Source organism: Lolium rigidum, chromosome 1, assembly GCF_022539505.1.
Source record: "Lolium rigidum isolate FL_2022 chromosome 1, APGP_CSIRO_Lrig_0.1, whole genome shotgun sequence".
Lineage (NCBI taxonomy): Eukaryota > Viridiplantae > Streptophyta > Magnoliopsida > Poales > Poaceae > Lolium > Lolium rigidum.
In genome coordinates this window covers 285,154,343-285,168,523 of record NC_061508.1, presented here as the reverse complement: position 1 = coordinate 285,168,523, position 14,181 = coordinate 285,154,343, and the positions used below count along the sequence as shown (strand labels likewise).

Here is a 14,181-nt window from a genome sequence, read left to right as displayed (position 1 = left end):
ACAGGATATTTTTCTAAAAACCCCTTCCATTTTCTTTGCCCTCAACCCGCACTCCACCCACTCCTGTGGCCCACAGTCCCATCAGCGTACGTAACTGTCACTTCCCACGTATTGGCTGGCGCCAAGCCAAGCGACTGCGCGTATTACGCGGAGCATGGATCCAACGTTTTCTGAATTTAGAAGGACTAAAATGTAAAATATATTTGCATTAGACTGCAGACACTTTTTTAGGATCAGAGGGAGTACTATTTTAATACTCTTGTACTACCATTTACTGTCAGAAAATTATCTTTTTTACATTTCCCAAAATACAATGTATTTTTTAACGGAACTTGTTTGCATACATCCGTATTGTATATATCTATCTATTAACACCATAATTTTCAGAGACATAGAAGTGTGAGGTTTTAAAATTTTCAAAAATCTGAAAGTGCATGGAGCACTGGTGTCATGTATCAAAGACACTTAATTTCCGCTTCTTTGTGCACTATTAATCCGGTAGGCAGCTGTGTACGTTGGAATCAACGAGAGAGATAGACTAATTGAGGCTAGCCATAGTGCTAGTATCATAGCTAGTATCATGCATCCTAGCCCCACCAAAAATGCTGATGTGGCATGTATTTATGGATGAGAGAGGAGATTAGAGTATCATAGGTAGATACTGTATCATAGCGCACATCACGAGAAAAGTTAGTATCAAATAAATCTTGTACACAAATTTGTATTGGGATTCTACAAATCAATTAATATAGCAAAACTATGATACTAGTCTATGATACTATGCATTATGGATCTAGTATCATACAAAAGTATCGTATACATGATACTACTATATGATACTACCCACTATGACCAGCCTGATGCAGAATAGCAAGACACGCAACAGCCATACTACTAGGTCGCTTGTCAATGGCAGCTAGAGCCATACTAATAGTCACCCTTTCCATACGAGCGCTGTTTATTGGCATTCTGCATTAATGGTTCCTCTGTTTGTTTCAACTTCCAACGTGTATCGGTTCGAATGCTTCGCACTCTCACCGAGCGGTCGCCGGTTCACATTGCAGCCCAGTATAAAGTTGCTCATAGACCGTAGTGCGACGTACTCCAGCCATTCCCTGAAGTCTCACGAGGCCGGCGTCCCATATTCCCACTTCTTCCCCTACCCAGAATTGTCGCCATGGCCAGCTCCAGCACAAACCTCACCGGGGCTGCGCGCGCGGTGGAGCTGCTAAAGATCGACGCCTACAGCGCGAGCACCACCATGGGCAGAGACGGCTGCATCAAGTCTAGATGGAACGTCGGTGGGTGCGATTGGGAAATTCATCTTTATCCTGCAACGTCCAAGTTCGGGATTGGGTACGGCGAGCCATTGTTTCCCAACCCCGAACTTATTTTTGAAAGGTTGGAATGGGGACATTCAACAAGGTGGGTTGCACTGGACCTTGTCTTCCTCGGCGAACCCCGGCCGAGAAGCGATCCGATAGGGCCACTTTTGGCTGCCGGCTCGTTGATCAGAGCGGAGTTCTTCAACCATCCCAAGAGAGGACCGTCTCGAGGGAATTCAACCGCCCTCAGGCTTGCTCGGCTCCAGTCGTGCTCATGGAGAGGTATGACCTGCCAGAGTCTGGTTATCTCAGCGGTGATTCTTTGGCTGTGGAATGCAGCATCACGGTGCTCAAGGAGTTACCTGTACCGACTATCCCGGCGATAAAAGTGATCCCGCCGCCGCCACCAACCAACTTGCACCAACACTTCAGTGAACTCCTGCAGAGTGGAACCGGGGCGGATGTCCTGTTTATCGTGTCCGGTGAATCTTTTGCAGCGCACAAGCTAATACTCTCTGCAAGGTCTCCGGTATTCATGGCAGAGTTCTTTGGAGAGATGAAGGAGAACTCCTCGCGGCGCGTGGAGCTCGAGGACATGGAGGCGGCAGTGTTCACGGCGCTGCTTCATTTCATCTACACCGATACTGTGCCTGAGCTCGACCAGGAGCTGGAAGCTGTGGCGACGTTGGCTCAGCATCTGCTTGCAGCCGCTGACAGGTACGGAATGGAGAGGCTCAAACTGATTTGCGAAATAAAGCTCTGCGGAGGCATAACTGTCGATACGGCGGCAACGACTTTGGTCTTAGCCGAGCAGCACAATTGCTCGCAACTCAAGGCCAAATGTGTTGAATTCATCGTCAGTACTCCTGCGATCCTTAATGCGGTGTTCGCAACCGAGGGGTATGAGCACCTCGCGGCAAGCTGCCCTTTGGTGCTGGTCGATCTTGTCAAGAGTCTGTCCATGGGAGAAAGTGTTGATGCGTAGCAGGTCCAAGAGTTCTGAGATTTGAGGATGCTTTAGTTTCTATTTCTGTTTGTCATTCATATGGTCTAGTAGAAACTTGTGTTGGTCCTTCCCTAAGAAGGAATGGCGATGCCCATCTAGATGTGCTATGAGCTTGGCTTTCTGTTTTCTTGTGAATTTGTATGCTCTGTTCGCTTAACGTAATCAGCGATTTAATCCCATCTATCAACAGATAAGGTGCTACGAGCAAAATAGTGCCTGCACTTTCTCCTCGTCCGTGATTGTCCATACGAGCAAAATAGTTCTTTTTGACTGTTGCAGTTGGAGCGGTACAAACGGAAGGGCGACCAGATCACCAGATCGACGCACGGTTTCAACAACAATAGTGAGGCAAAACAAGAATCAGCCTCATCTTGGCTTTCTCCATTCATAAAGTACAAAAATATCTTGAACAATTCAAGTAAGCAATATGTAAAAAACATGTATGCTGAATAAAATTGAGAACATGAGGTGTAGACCATGTAGCTCCCTTGTTTCGATGCAAAAGAGCTACATCATACTTAGCGGTTGACCGGGTGATGCGATGCTTTCCTCGTATAGTGCAGCATGCCTTAATACTATATCAGTATTAGGTACAAAGTCACTGCCATCGATGAGCTTCTCCATATCCTTGGTCACGAGGTCATATGAACACAACATGAAGCTTGGTGTCGATAAGGTTCGGATGCGTGGTCGTAAAAGAATGATGCTCCGACCATCATCAACAATGTCAAGTAGTCGGACCGAGGGGTTGGATTGCATGAAACTAGCAACCTTCGGCGGCAACATGTCTAAATCGATCCGACAATGCAAATCCCAACTGCATGTATCGTGCTCACGCAATAGCCAGATGCTATGTGCCACCAACACTGCATCACTGTACATTTCTCCGCAGAAGAGGCATAGGCGTCCGCCAAGCTTTCTCAAATGTTGACTATGACTCTTTCTCCCCATCTCTAGTGGCGGCAAAGGTATGGTTCTTGACGTCTCGTTGTCGAGAGAGAAGGAGAAGACAAATGTCTCATTATCAAAGAGGCTAACAGCTCGTTCAGCCAACCAGTGCACGCGCTTTTGGACAAAAACGCTTTCCTGGTTTTGCTTTACCCAACCCCTTTGTTTCTCTTTACTCTCCACCGACCGCCAGTCCTTTGTGGTGGAGTTGATCACATATACCTCGCAAGCATTAAATCCAAAGATCTTCTTGGCATTGTCAAAATGATTGCGTATGCATACAACTTTATGCTTCTTGGCGTGTGTGTCATAGCCGAGCCCTAGCGGCGTGGTTTCGCAATGGGCCATGGTCGGGCTCTGGGGGAGGACCGCCATTTGGCCGGTAGATGGATTTAGCACATAGTACGTGTGTGAATGCCCGATAGCTTTGAGGATGACGAGACCTCGGCACTGCTGTGTGAGCAGGAATGCGGCGATGTGGTTCATGCCTCTTTGACTAGTGGCGACCTCCTTGAGATTCGTCCCGTCGGGTGACCGCATGTGCACTTTCGCACATCCGTCTACAAAGATGGAGTCATTCGTGCCTCTTTGACTAGTGGGGACCTCCTTAGCATTCGTCCCGTATGGGTTGTCCGGCGACCACATCTGCAGTTTCCCACATCCGTATGTAGACATGGAGTCATGCAGTAAGAGAATCCTCGGACCACCATGGCCGTTCGCAAGGCGAAAGTGTTTTTCGGTGAAGTCATTGGATATAAGCCTAGTCATCCATGTGCGAGAGAGCCAGCGGCACCTGTAGACGGTCTTGGCTGGTAGCCGCGCCAAGATGTCCTCGATGACATCGTCGGGGAGCACCGAGCACGGTTCCACCATGGCGCGCGCGCGAGAGGTAACACGCCGAAACTGCCTGGCGGGTGCGCTGTATGTTTGGAACTTGCTGATGGAATCTCTCGTGATCCTCTTTTTTTAGTACAGTACTTGAATCTCTCGTGATCCCGACGTACAAATAGACCGGGTTTTGTTTGATTTCGTGTCGATCCCGTATTCTCGTGGACACCTGGGGTCGTGGATGGATTAACCGTGTAGGTTTTGTCAAATGTCCCTACATGGGCTGGTAGGGTGCACTTGCAACGCACTTTTCAGTCCTAGGCTGTGTTTGTTTGAGCTTCCACTTCTGCTTTTGGAGCTTTTAGGCTCCAAAATCTCCAGCTGAAACAAACGGCAAGAATTTGAAAAGCGATTATCGGAAGCGCTGGGAGGAAATGGCCGTGAATCGTGAAAGCAGGGCCAGAGCTGCTTCCCGAGCTTTTCCCTGCTTCCCGAGCGGCACCAGACCAAACTACCCATAGCTCTTCGTGGTAACTACCAAAAAAATGCCCTCTCATATAAGCTGGCCCGCCCCTTGCAACTGCCCCCAGCCCGACAGCCTCCCTCCTCATTTTTCCTTCTCCCCGTCCCGGTCAATGGAAGGCTAGGGTTAGGTTTTCCCCGCCCCGCCCGCCGCCACCGTTCCCAGCCAGCGCCGTCGCCAGCATCCGCCGCCGCCGTCCCTGTTCTCCCCCCCCCGCTCTATTCCCGTCCTCTTCAAGGTCGCGGCCATCCCCTCCCTACCGCCGCCGTTGGACGCGCCGCCGCCGTTCTCCGTCGCACCTGCTCTGCGTTCTCGGCCTCCTCAAGGAGGAGCTCGCCCCCGTCAAGCATCTGCTTGCGGCAGCTGACAGGTACGGGCTGGAGAGGCTCAAACTGATTTGTGAAATAAAGCTCTCCGGTGGCATAACTGTCGATACCGCGGCGACGACTCTGGTCTTAGCCGAGCAGCACAATTGCTTGCAACTCAAGGCCAAATGTATCGAGTTCATCGTCAGCACTCCTGCGATTCTTAATGCGGTGTTCGCCACGGAGGGGTATGAGCACCTCGCGGCAAGCTGCCCTTTGGTGCTGGCCGATCTCGTCAAGAGTCTGTCCATTGGGAGATAGAGTTCATGCGTAGCAGGTCCAAGAGTTCTGATATTTCAGGATGCTTTAGTTTCTATTTCTGTTTGTCATTCATATGGTCTAGTAGAAACTTGTGTTGGTCCTTCCCTAAGAAGGAATGGCGATGTGCTATGAGCTTGGGTTTCTGTTTTCTTGTGAATTTGTATGCTCTGTTCGCTTAACGTAATCAGCCATTTAATCCCATCTATCAACAGATAAGGTGCTACGAGCAAAATAATGCCTGCACTTTCTCCGCGTCCGTGATTGTCCATACTATCAAAATGTGAGTAGCAGCCTTCTGTCTTGGTACTTTAATGTGAATAGTGGGTTGCTTCAGCGTTTGCAGCCATTGTTGGCTCTGCTGCATCCACACATGAGTGTGTACAGTTTAGTTCCGAGCACCATGACATCAAATTTTGTGAAAAGCATGTGGAGAATGGAAAGGCAAGGCCAAACTAACAAAAAAGAATTAAAAACTGAACATACTACGTAGTAGTTTATATTTCAATTTGCAATACAAGTTGTGGAGCTGTCATGAGCATATCTTAAATTAAATAGGAACTACGCAAGCAACAGTAACTAACTCTTTGTATAGTACTCAAAGTCTCCAACATCAAAAGAATGTACAGTACTATATGCTATTTCATTCTGGTAGTTAACAGAATAGCCAAAATACATGGAACAATGTTACAGGACTGCACTAGGTTCCTTTTTTCTTAGACCAAATTCAATTGCTTCATGTGTTTCTCAAGAGTGCTTGCTATCAGACACCCATTTTTGCAAAAAAAATTCTTAACACTCAAGGCGAACACAAAAATTAAGCATGTTCCAACCGTCTTTACACTAAAAAATCTGAAGGCTAAAAACTAAGTCTGAGTCATACTTCGGAAACATTAAGCTCCATGTTATCCTTAATACAACTAAATTCATTCACAAACTTGCAGTCCAAATAATTCAGATGGTACAGGAATGCAATTGGTTCTTTTTCTTAGATCAAATTCGGTTGCTTATTGTGTTTATCAAGAGCATACTTTGTGCCAATATGTTGTTTGTATGCATGGAACAAATACTTTCCCAGCCATCTACTAATCCTTGCTACGTGGATTAGCAATATGTAGATTTTTGCATCTTGGTTCCCTACTGTATGTGCTTCAGAAAAAAAGGTTTTTGCATCTTGGTCGTCCCTGTTCAAAACATACCAAAATTTCTTACACAAGTCGAGTAGAATATTTTATAAAAAACATATTTCTAATACAATAGAGAAAGTGAGGTGTTCACCTTTTTTTTTGAAAATCCATCCTGGCGATTTTCATTCATTGGAAATACGTATCACTTCTTACATAAGGTGATAAGCAAAGGCATAAGCACTACATTGTGCAACACACACGGTTATTCAGTGCAAAATCATGCATCAATTCCTTCAGCACTTTCAGATTTATATATTAGAAGTAATGTAATGATAGATAGCTATAAAGAATTATTTTGTTAAAATGTATCACATGGATCGATCAATACGAGGCGGCCCGCCGGGAGCACCGTGTCCGCCGCGTCAAGCTCGAAATATTTGAGCTTGACGCCGACGACACGTGAAGCTCGTCCACGACAGCGTCGGCGCCGTCTGCCACCGACACGCTGCGCCACCACAGGCATCGCCCCGCGCGTAGGACACTATTTTAGGCCCCATTTTGCTTAGATAAGTAGCGCTCGCTGGTGCTACAGAAGAGATCGTGCTACCATCCACTAACTTCCATCAGCAGTTCGGTGAGCTCCTGCGGAGCGGAACCGGGGCGGACGTCACGTTTCTCGTGTTGAGTGAATCTTTGCCTGCACACAAGCTCATACTCTCTGCGAGGTCACCGGTTTTGGTGGCGGAGTTCTTTGGACAGATGAAGGAGAACTGTTCGGGACATGTGGAGGTCCAAGTGCTATTTAAAATCAATTCCCAACACGATCTAAAATATAAAAACGCAGGGCCACCGCCGTAATACCTGGAGTTTCACCAGAGTCGTTTGTCCTCCACCGCTGCTCATTTCCATGATATAAATTCTACACCACCGATATAAGGCGTTTTGCTAGATGGCATGAAACTCATCTATTAGAACCAAATCAAACAACACTTCCCATGTTATTTCGCGGTGGTTCTGTTGCCTTTTTACGTACTTAGCCCACTGGCCAGCGATTCCACTCGCCACTTCACGTTTCTATCGGCATGAATTCTACATCATCTAGAGATTGGTAGATGGCATGGAACTCTATCATCTACCATAACTTTATCAAACCGTTTTCTCCATGCTACTTTGGCGCATGGCGGCGACTGGCGGTCCGGTATGTCGCCTTCGTACGTAAGTAAGCCCACTGGCCGGCTATTCCGCTCGCCGATGTCTGTTTCTATCAGCAGAAATTCTACACCATAGGCGCCGGGAGTGTGGTAGATGTCATGGAACTGTATCAAGAATCTAATCAAAGTATTAAACCGCTATCTCCATGCGACTTGGGTGCACACATGCCGGCGGTAATATGATGTTCTATCGCCTTTGTACGTACTTAGCCAAGCGGTTGGCGATTCTGCTCAAATCTTTTTGTTTATATAGCTAGGCGACCGTTGATTTGCTCGTATAGACGTACCTAGCCTGGTGAACGATGTCTCTAGCACTTCATATTCAGTGTGCACCAATCAGATGGATAGGAAGATCAATGGCTAGCACGTGCATTGTTAAACTACTCATAGTGAGAGTAACATAGCTACTCCCTCCGTCCTAGAGTGTAAGTCACAATCCTCTAATATCTTGGCCCAAGGTTTAACGTGATTGGGGCAGAAATTGTGACTAATTAGGCCAGACTGTGATGCTTGTACCTGCTACAGCCAATAAAAACCCATGCATGCCAACCGTAGCAATAAGCGTGGAAGGGGAGAAGAAGGTACGGGCTGCATGTGGAGGATAGGAAGGTGCGGGCTGAATGCGCTAATTAACTCTAATTAATGCAAAGTTATGCCTTATTTGCCTCATATGCCAGACAACCTGAAAATGAGAACGTGACTTACACTCTAGGACGGAGGGAGTAGTAACATTACACAAACCAAGGTATTTTGGTGACATGAGATGACAATAAATGAAGAAAGAGAGTGAGGTGGTAACTAGTTATGTTACTATAACATCACATACCCCAAGATCAGATGAGTCTACAACATAATAAATACACAATGCATGACACCACATATAAGTTTCTACCCACTATGGAGGTATAGTAACTTAGACTAGTAACATATGTCATGTTAGTCCCCACTATGACTAACCTTTGGTTGAGTTAGCTTACGGAAATGCATTATTTCAATCAAGCAGCAAATTGACAGTACTGGGTTGATTGAGTGAGATGTCAGAACTACGTCCTCCCATCAGACATAGCCATGTAACATACCATAGAAAATACATGGGAGAGAAATTTTACTACACTAGGTTGAAGAGCAGAGATAACACATAGATTTATTAAAACATATAAAAAAAATACCTCATTTTTAAATAACTGGTATAAAAGCATTATTTCACTGCTCTATATTATTTATCAGACCGTATGTAAATATGTCATTGTGAACATGGAAAAGAAAATAATACCGATAAATCTTTTCAAGATAAAGTGCTCTAAAATGTCACTTTGGAAAGTGATGACGGCTCGGTTACGCAGGCATGGAAATTGGAACCAACGACATAGAGAGAGATCAATCGGTGCAGAATACGAACAGGCAACGACCACACCCTATCAATTGCAGCGCTACACAGATTCACGACTAATTAATCGCCGTTGCGAGCGGTGATTGTTGGCATTCTGCATTGATTCATCTTCTAGCGGTAGCCGTTTCACATTCCAGGCGTTCAGTATAAAGTGTATCCGTGTTGACCGCCACAAAGCAAACGCCAGCCGTTCTCTCGTGGCTATCGTGGCCAGCGTCCCATCTTCCCACAGTTTCCACTACGTACCCAGCCTTCTCGCCATGGCGAATGCCAGCACAAACCTCACCGGTGCCGCGCGCGAGGTGCAGGTGCTCAAGATCGACGGCTACAACGCGAGCAAGTCCATGTGCACTGCGAAGAAGGGCTACAGGGACGACGGTTTCATCGAATCCAGATGGAACGTTGGTGGGTACGAATGGGAGGTACGCATGTATCCAAGGTTTCGGATTTCGTTTTGCAAAATTTACCGGGCCTGGGCGAAATGGGCGAAATTCGGTTTTTCGGAAAAATTTCGGAAAATCTCGGACGAAAATGTCAAAACAAAATTTGAATTTTGGGACGAAAAATGACCGAAATTTGAACGAAAATTGAACGAAATTTGACATTTTTTTTGAAATAAACGAAGTAAAAAATGTATGGAAGAATCTTCAGCAAAATAAACAAGTTATAGCATAATCAAGGATCCATCAAATCAGGATCTAAGACTTCAACTGACGATCAAACACTACTGGTAACCATCCAGAAAATCAAAAGAATGTATAGTCCAATACTCCAACCGCACAACAATAGTCCAGTCCAACGATATTAACAACACAGATTAAGAGTCCACATTAGAGTCTTGCCTCAAGTAAAAATTTAAATCGACAGCTAATACAACCGAAGCATTTCAAAGTTCAAACATGACAGCCACAAAACACGAACAGGAGAGTTCAATATTGACTTGTTTTCCACCCTTAAGTCTTGCGTCAAGTAAAACTCTCTTATGCTCCCAGGCTCAGCTTCAAAGGATGAAATATCAAATATCAGTACATGAAATAAAAAGTCGTAGCATTGCAAATTATATAAAATATCACAAGCTGAAGCATTTCAGAAAGAAGACATAGTATTCAGCAGGGGATAACATGCTTATAGCTGGCAATATATGTAGCACAGCACAGAAGCACATGTTTATGACAGAATTTATGCAAAGCACAACAGCTCATGTTTATGACATAATATATGCAACACATAAGAAATGGGAAACTATTGATAGCATCACAAGGTACTTACCTATTCCTCATTACATCACGTATGTTTCTTGGAACGTTAGGACACTGCCTCACATCTCCTGATAAACAACTAAGATGCTGCCTAAAGCGGGTTGAACCTCCTTTGCTTTTCAGGTTGCAATACCCACACTCAAATCCTCCACCGAACATACGGCCATGGTTCCAAATATAATAGATGTCATTGTTTTCATGTCCTAATGAATAGAATCAAGCATGAGTCAACAATATTTATAAAACATTACAGATAAGTAAACAGAATCGACAAAGCTCCAACCCTAAAATGCATCATAATATCAAGTAAACAAAATCAAGAAAGCAAACAGATTTAAGAACACGTAAAAAGAGTTAACATTGGTTCCGATATAAAATGCTATATTGGATAAATGGTTATCATACTATATTAGATCAATGGTTAACAACGGTTCCAATGTAAAAAAGAGTCAACAGATTTAAGCACAAGTAAAAAAGAGTAAAAGACAATTAAATTAACAAAGTTCTCATACTATATTGGATCAATGGTTGCCACTTTCACTCCTTCTGGCTTCATCAATGCTGACCTATAAAATACTGTAATCAATAGTTGCCACATGGTTAAATTTCATCAAGTATAAAGCACGTATCAGATTAAGTTCTATTTAGATTCCAAACAATTTTATTCTGGACAGAAAATCAACATCAATAATAAACATTAGCAATCAAATGACCTTTCAGCATATAAGAAACAAACTAAATGTAATTAATTCTGTTACTTTTCAGCATTCAAGAAACAAAATTAAATTGCAGACTAATAAACATGTATATTATTATCAGTAAGGTGGCGGATAATTGCACCTACAAAAGCTAATACAAAAGGTAATACACTTGATCGATAATTGCACATACAAAAGCTAATACACTTGATTGATAAATCAGCAGCATAATATAGAAAATATAGCTATACAAGCTAATACATCACATCTATTAACTCTTGATGCATCATAATAACAAGTAAAACAGACTATGATGTCAAAAACGAATTAACCATGTAGTAGACATAATGAACTAGCATAACATTTGTTAAAAGATAGCAAGGTGTAAGAAACAGAATTAAGAACAACTGGACTTAATTAACAAGTAACAAGTAATAACTTGTAAAACAGAATAGAGTTAACTATGTCCTGGTTTTAGAAGACATTAACTAGAATTATCAATATAACTGATTATCATGTACTCCTGTTCTTCTATTCCATATATGCCAATGGCGTTATTAGTCCCCATACACAACACTGTTTGCACATGAATCTCTCTCTGTGATGGGCTGCTACGTATTTGTGTGATGGACTACACAAGCTAGCTACAGAATCTAAACTACCACAAACTCTAATTAAGCATGCATTGTACTGGTACGCTACTTCTCATTCTCACCTTGCCCAGCATGCGGACGTGCAACTCCATTGCTTGCGTCCGGAGCCGTGGCGTTGCCTGAGCCCAGCCCCATCATCGGCGGCGTGTGGCTGCGCTCCATGCTGCTGCCGCCGTCAACCCGGTCGCCGCCTGAGCCCCGATTCTCCCGCAACGATCGCGTGCGGTCGCGCTCCATGGTGGAGGTGCCACTACCGAACCAGTCAATGGCTGAACGACCGCCGTTGAGGAAGCCTTCACGTTCCATGGCCGTGGATGGGAGGGAGTGGACGGAGGAGAAGGTTGGGGAGTGGCGGATGCTTGGGGAGAAGGATGGCTACGGGCGGAGGCGGCGCTGCCCCCGCCTCACTCTCTTGGTTGCCTGCAGCCGCCGCACAAATGAGAGGCAAGTGGGGAAAATGAAAATTAGGGTTACAAAGCACCCAATTCGACCTTTTATACCTCCTGGGGTTATCTCTGGACTATTCTGGACCTTGGGCCGGGCTGCAAATTCAAAACGGGCCGAATTTATTTGAGCGGATCGTACAGATTTCGGGCCCAAACGAAATGGACGAATTTCGGACGAAATTCGATTTTTCGGGCCGAAATTCGAAACCTTGCATGTATCCTGCGACGGTGATATTCGGTAACGGCTACGGCGAGCCTCTGTTTCCCAAGTCTTCCAAACCATTATCTGTTCGTGAAAAAATTGACTGGGGCTACGACGCAAGGTGGCTTGCGCTGAAGCTCGTCATCCTCGGAAAACCCGGGGTGAGGGCAGCTCTGGGCTGCCGGCTGGTGGACCCGAGAGGCCTACTCGAACCATCTGAAGAGAAGAGCGTGTCAACGTACTTCGGGAGCTGCAATTCTTGCACGGATGCAATCCTGCTCATCGAAACACGAGATCTGGCAGCGTCGGGTTATCTCAGGGGCGATTCGTTGTCTGTGGAATGCAGCGTCACGGTTCTGAGGGAGTTGCCGGTACCGACTATTCCATTCCCAGCTAAAGAAGCGATCGTTCCACCATCCACCAACTTGCACCTGCACTTCGGGGAACTCTTACAGAGCGGGACCGGAGCGGACGTCACGTTTATCGTGTGTGGCGAATCTTTTGCGGCGCACAAGCTCATACTCTCTGCAAGGTCTCCTGTCTTCATGGTGGAATTCTTTGGGGATATGAAGGAGAAGACCTCGCAGAGCGTGGAGATCCAGGACATGGAGGCGACCGTGTTCAAGACACTGCTTCATTTCATCTACACAGACACGGTCCCTGAACTGGAAAAGGAGCAGGAGGAGTCAACGGTGATGGCTCAGCATCTCCTTGCTGCCGCTGACAGGTACGGCCTCGACAGGCTCAAGCTGATCTGCGAGGCCAAGCTCTCTCGTGCCGTCGCTGTCGACACGGCAGCGACAACTCTGGCGTTAGCTGAGCAGCACAATTGTTTGCAGCTGAAGGGTAAGTGTGTTGAGTTCATCCTCAGCAGTCCGGCGATTCTAGATGCTGTTCTTTTGACGGAGGGGTATAAACACCTGGCGGCAAGCTGCCCTCTAGTGCTGGCCGATCTTCTCAAGTCCGCACATATGGGAGAAAGTGTTGAGGCGTAGCAGGTACTAGAGTTCCAAGATTTGAGGATGATTTTAGTTTCTATATTTCTACTCGATATTCTCTAGCTAGTAGAAACTTGTGTCCTTATCTAAAAAGAGATGGCCGTGGCCATCTAAATGTGCTAGCCAGTAGTATGAGCTTGTCATTTTCCTTTCAATCTCTATGACAGCTGTAGGCTTTGTTCCGTTATTGAAATCAGAGATTTAATCCCTTCAACCAAAAGATAAGGTGCTACGAGGTACGAGCAACATAGATAATACTGTCAAAAGGTTATTATAAATGTCTTTGTGGAGAGGTTGGAAATATATTCTATCTTGGTACGCAAATTGGAAGAGTAGGTTGCTTCAGAGTTTGCACACATTATTTGCTCTGCGACATCCACACATCACTGACACGATGTACAGTTTAGTTCCAAACACCTTGCCATCAAATTTTGGGAAAAGCATGTGAAGAATGAAAGCCCAGACCTATCTAGCAAGGGGATGAAAAAGCTGAACTTAGTAGCTTATTTTTTTTTACATTTCCTTAATTGAAATTGGACTACAAGCTATGGAGCTGTCATGAACATATCTTGAAATAATTAAATAGGAAGTGTGGAAATATTTCCCGTCTCATAACTCAAGCAACTGTAACTGAAGCTTGGTATATAGTCAATCCAACATCAAAAGTAAGTATGCTATTTGATTTTTGGTAGACAAAATTGCCAAAATTACATGGAGTGATGGTACTGTAATGCAATTTTTCTTAGACCAAATGTGAGGTCGTCCCGCATCCCGCCAGGGCACGTGCTGCTGCACCCCATCCTCCATGTGTGCAGCAAGGAGCAGCTCCAGCCACTACATAGACAATCAATTGATTGTGAAGCTGAATTACCTGATGTGTTGCGTGGTGGTTTATGGAGGCTGCTTTGTGACCCATGGTTGGTACCATGCTATGATACAGCGAA

General features: G+C 45.2%; 2 protein-coding genes and 1 pseudogene across 5 annotated transcripts; 2 read left to right on the top strand and 1 right to left on the bottom strand.

Moving 5' to 3' along the window:
- The first annotated feature begins 1,177 nt into the window (after positions 1-1,177).
- LOC124659684 lies at positions 1,178-2,310 on the top strand (annotated as a pseudogene).
- A 6,931-nt stretch (positions 2,311-9,241) lies between these two features.
- On the top strand, positions 9,242-13,234 carry LOC124659673. The gene is made up of 3 exons (XM_047197503.1): positions 9,242-9,476; positions 11,663-12,039; positions 12,179-13,234. Exons 1-3 carry the CDS (start codon positions 9,242-9,244, stop codon positions 13,232-13,234), a joined length of 1,668 nt encoding a protein of 555 aa, XP_047053459.1.
- LOC124695237 lies at positions 9,728-12,059 on the bottom strand. 4 transcript variants are annotated; one of them, XR_007000558.1, is made up of 4 exons: positions 11,654-12,059; positions 10,753-10,816; positions 10,251-10,443; positions 9,728-9,979 (listed from the first exon to the last, which is right to left on the bottom strand). XR_007000558.1 is itself a non-coding variant. In XM_047228111.1 (3 exons), exons 1-3 carry the CDS (start codon positions 11,895-11,897, stop codon positions 9,976-9,978), a joined length of 441 nt encoding a protein of 146 aa, XP_047084067.1. In that variant the 5' UTR covers positions 11,898-12,059; the 3' UTR covers positions 9,728-9,975. The 4 variants fall into 4 exon arrangements, 1 of the variants encoding a protein (XP_047084067.1); XR_007000556.1 differs by having other exon boundaries at positions 10,753-10,806; XR_007000557.1 differs by lacking the exon at positions 11,654-12,059 and having other exon boundaries at positions 10,753-11,110.
- Positions 13,235-14,181: the final 947 nt, after the last annotated feature.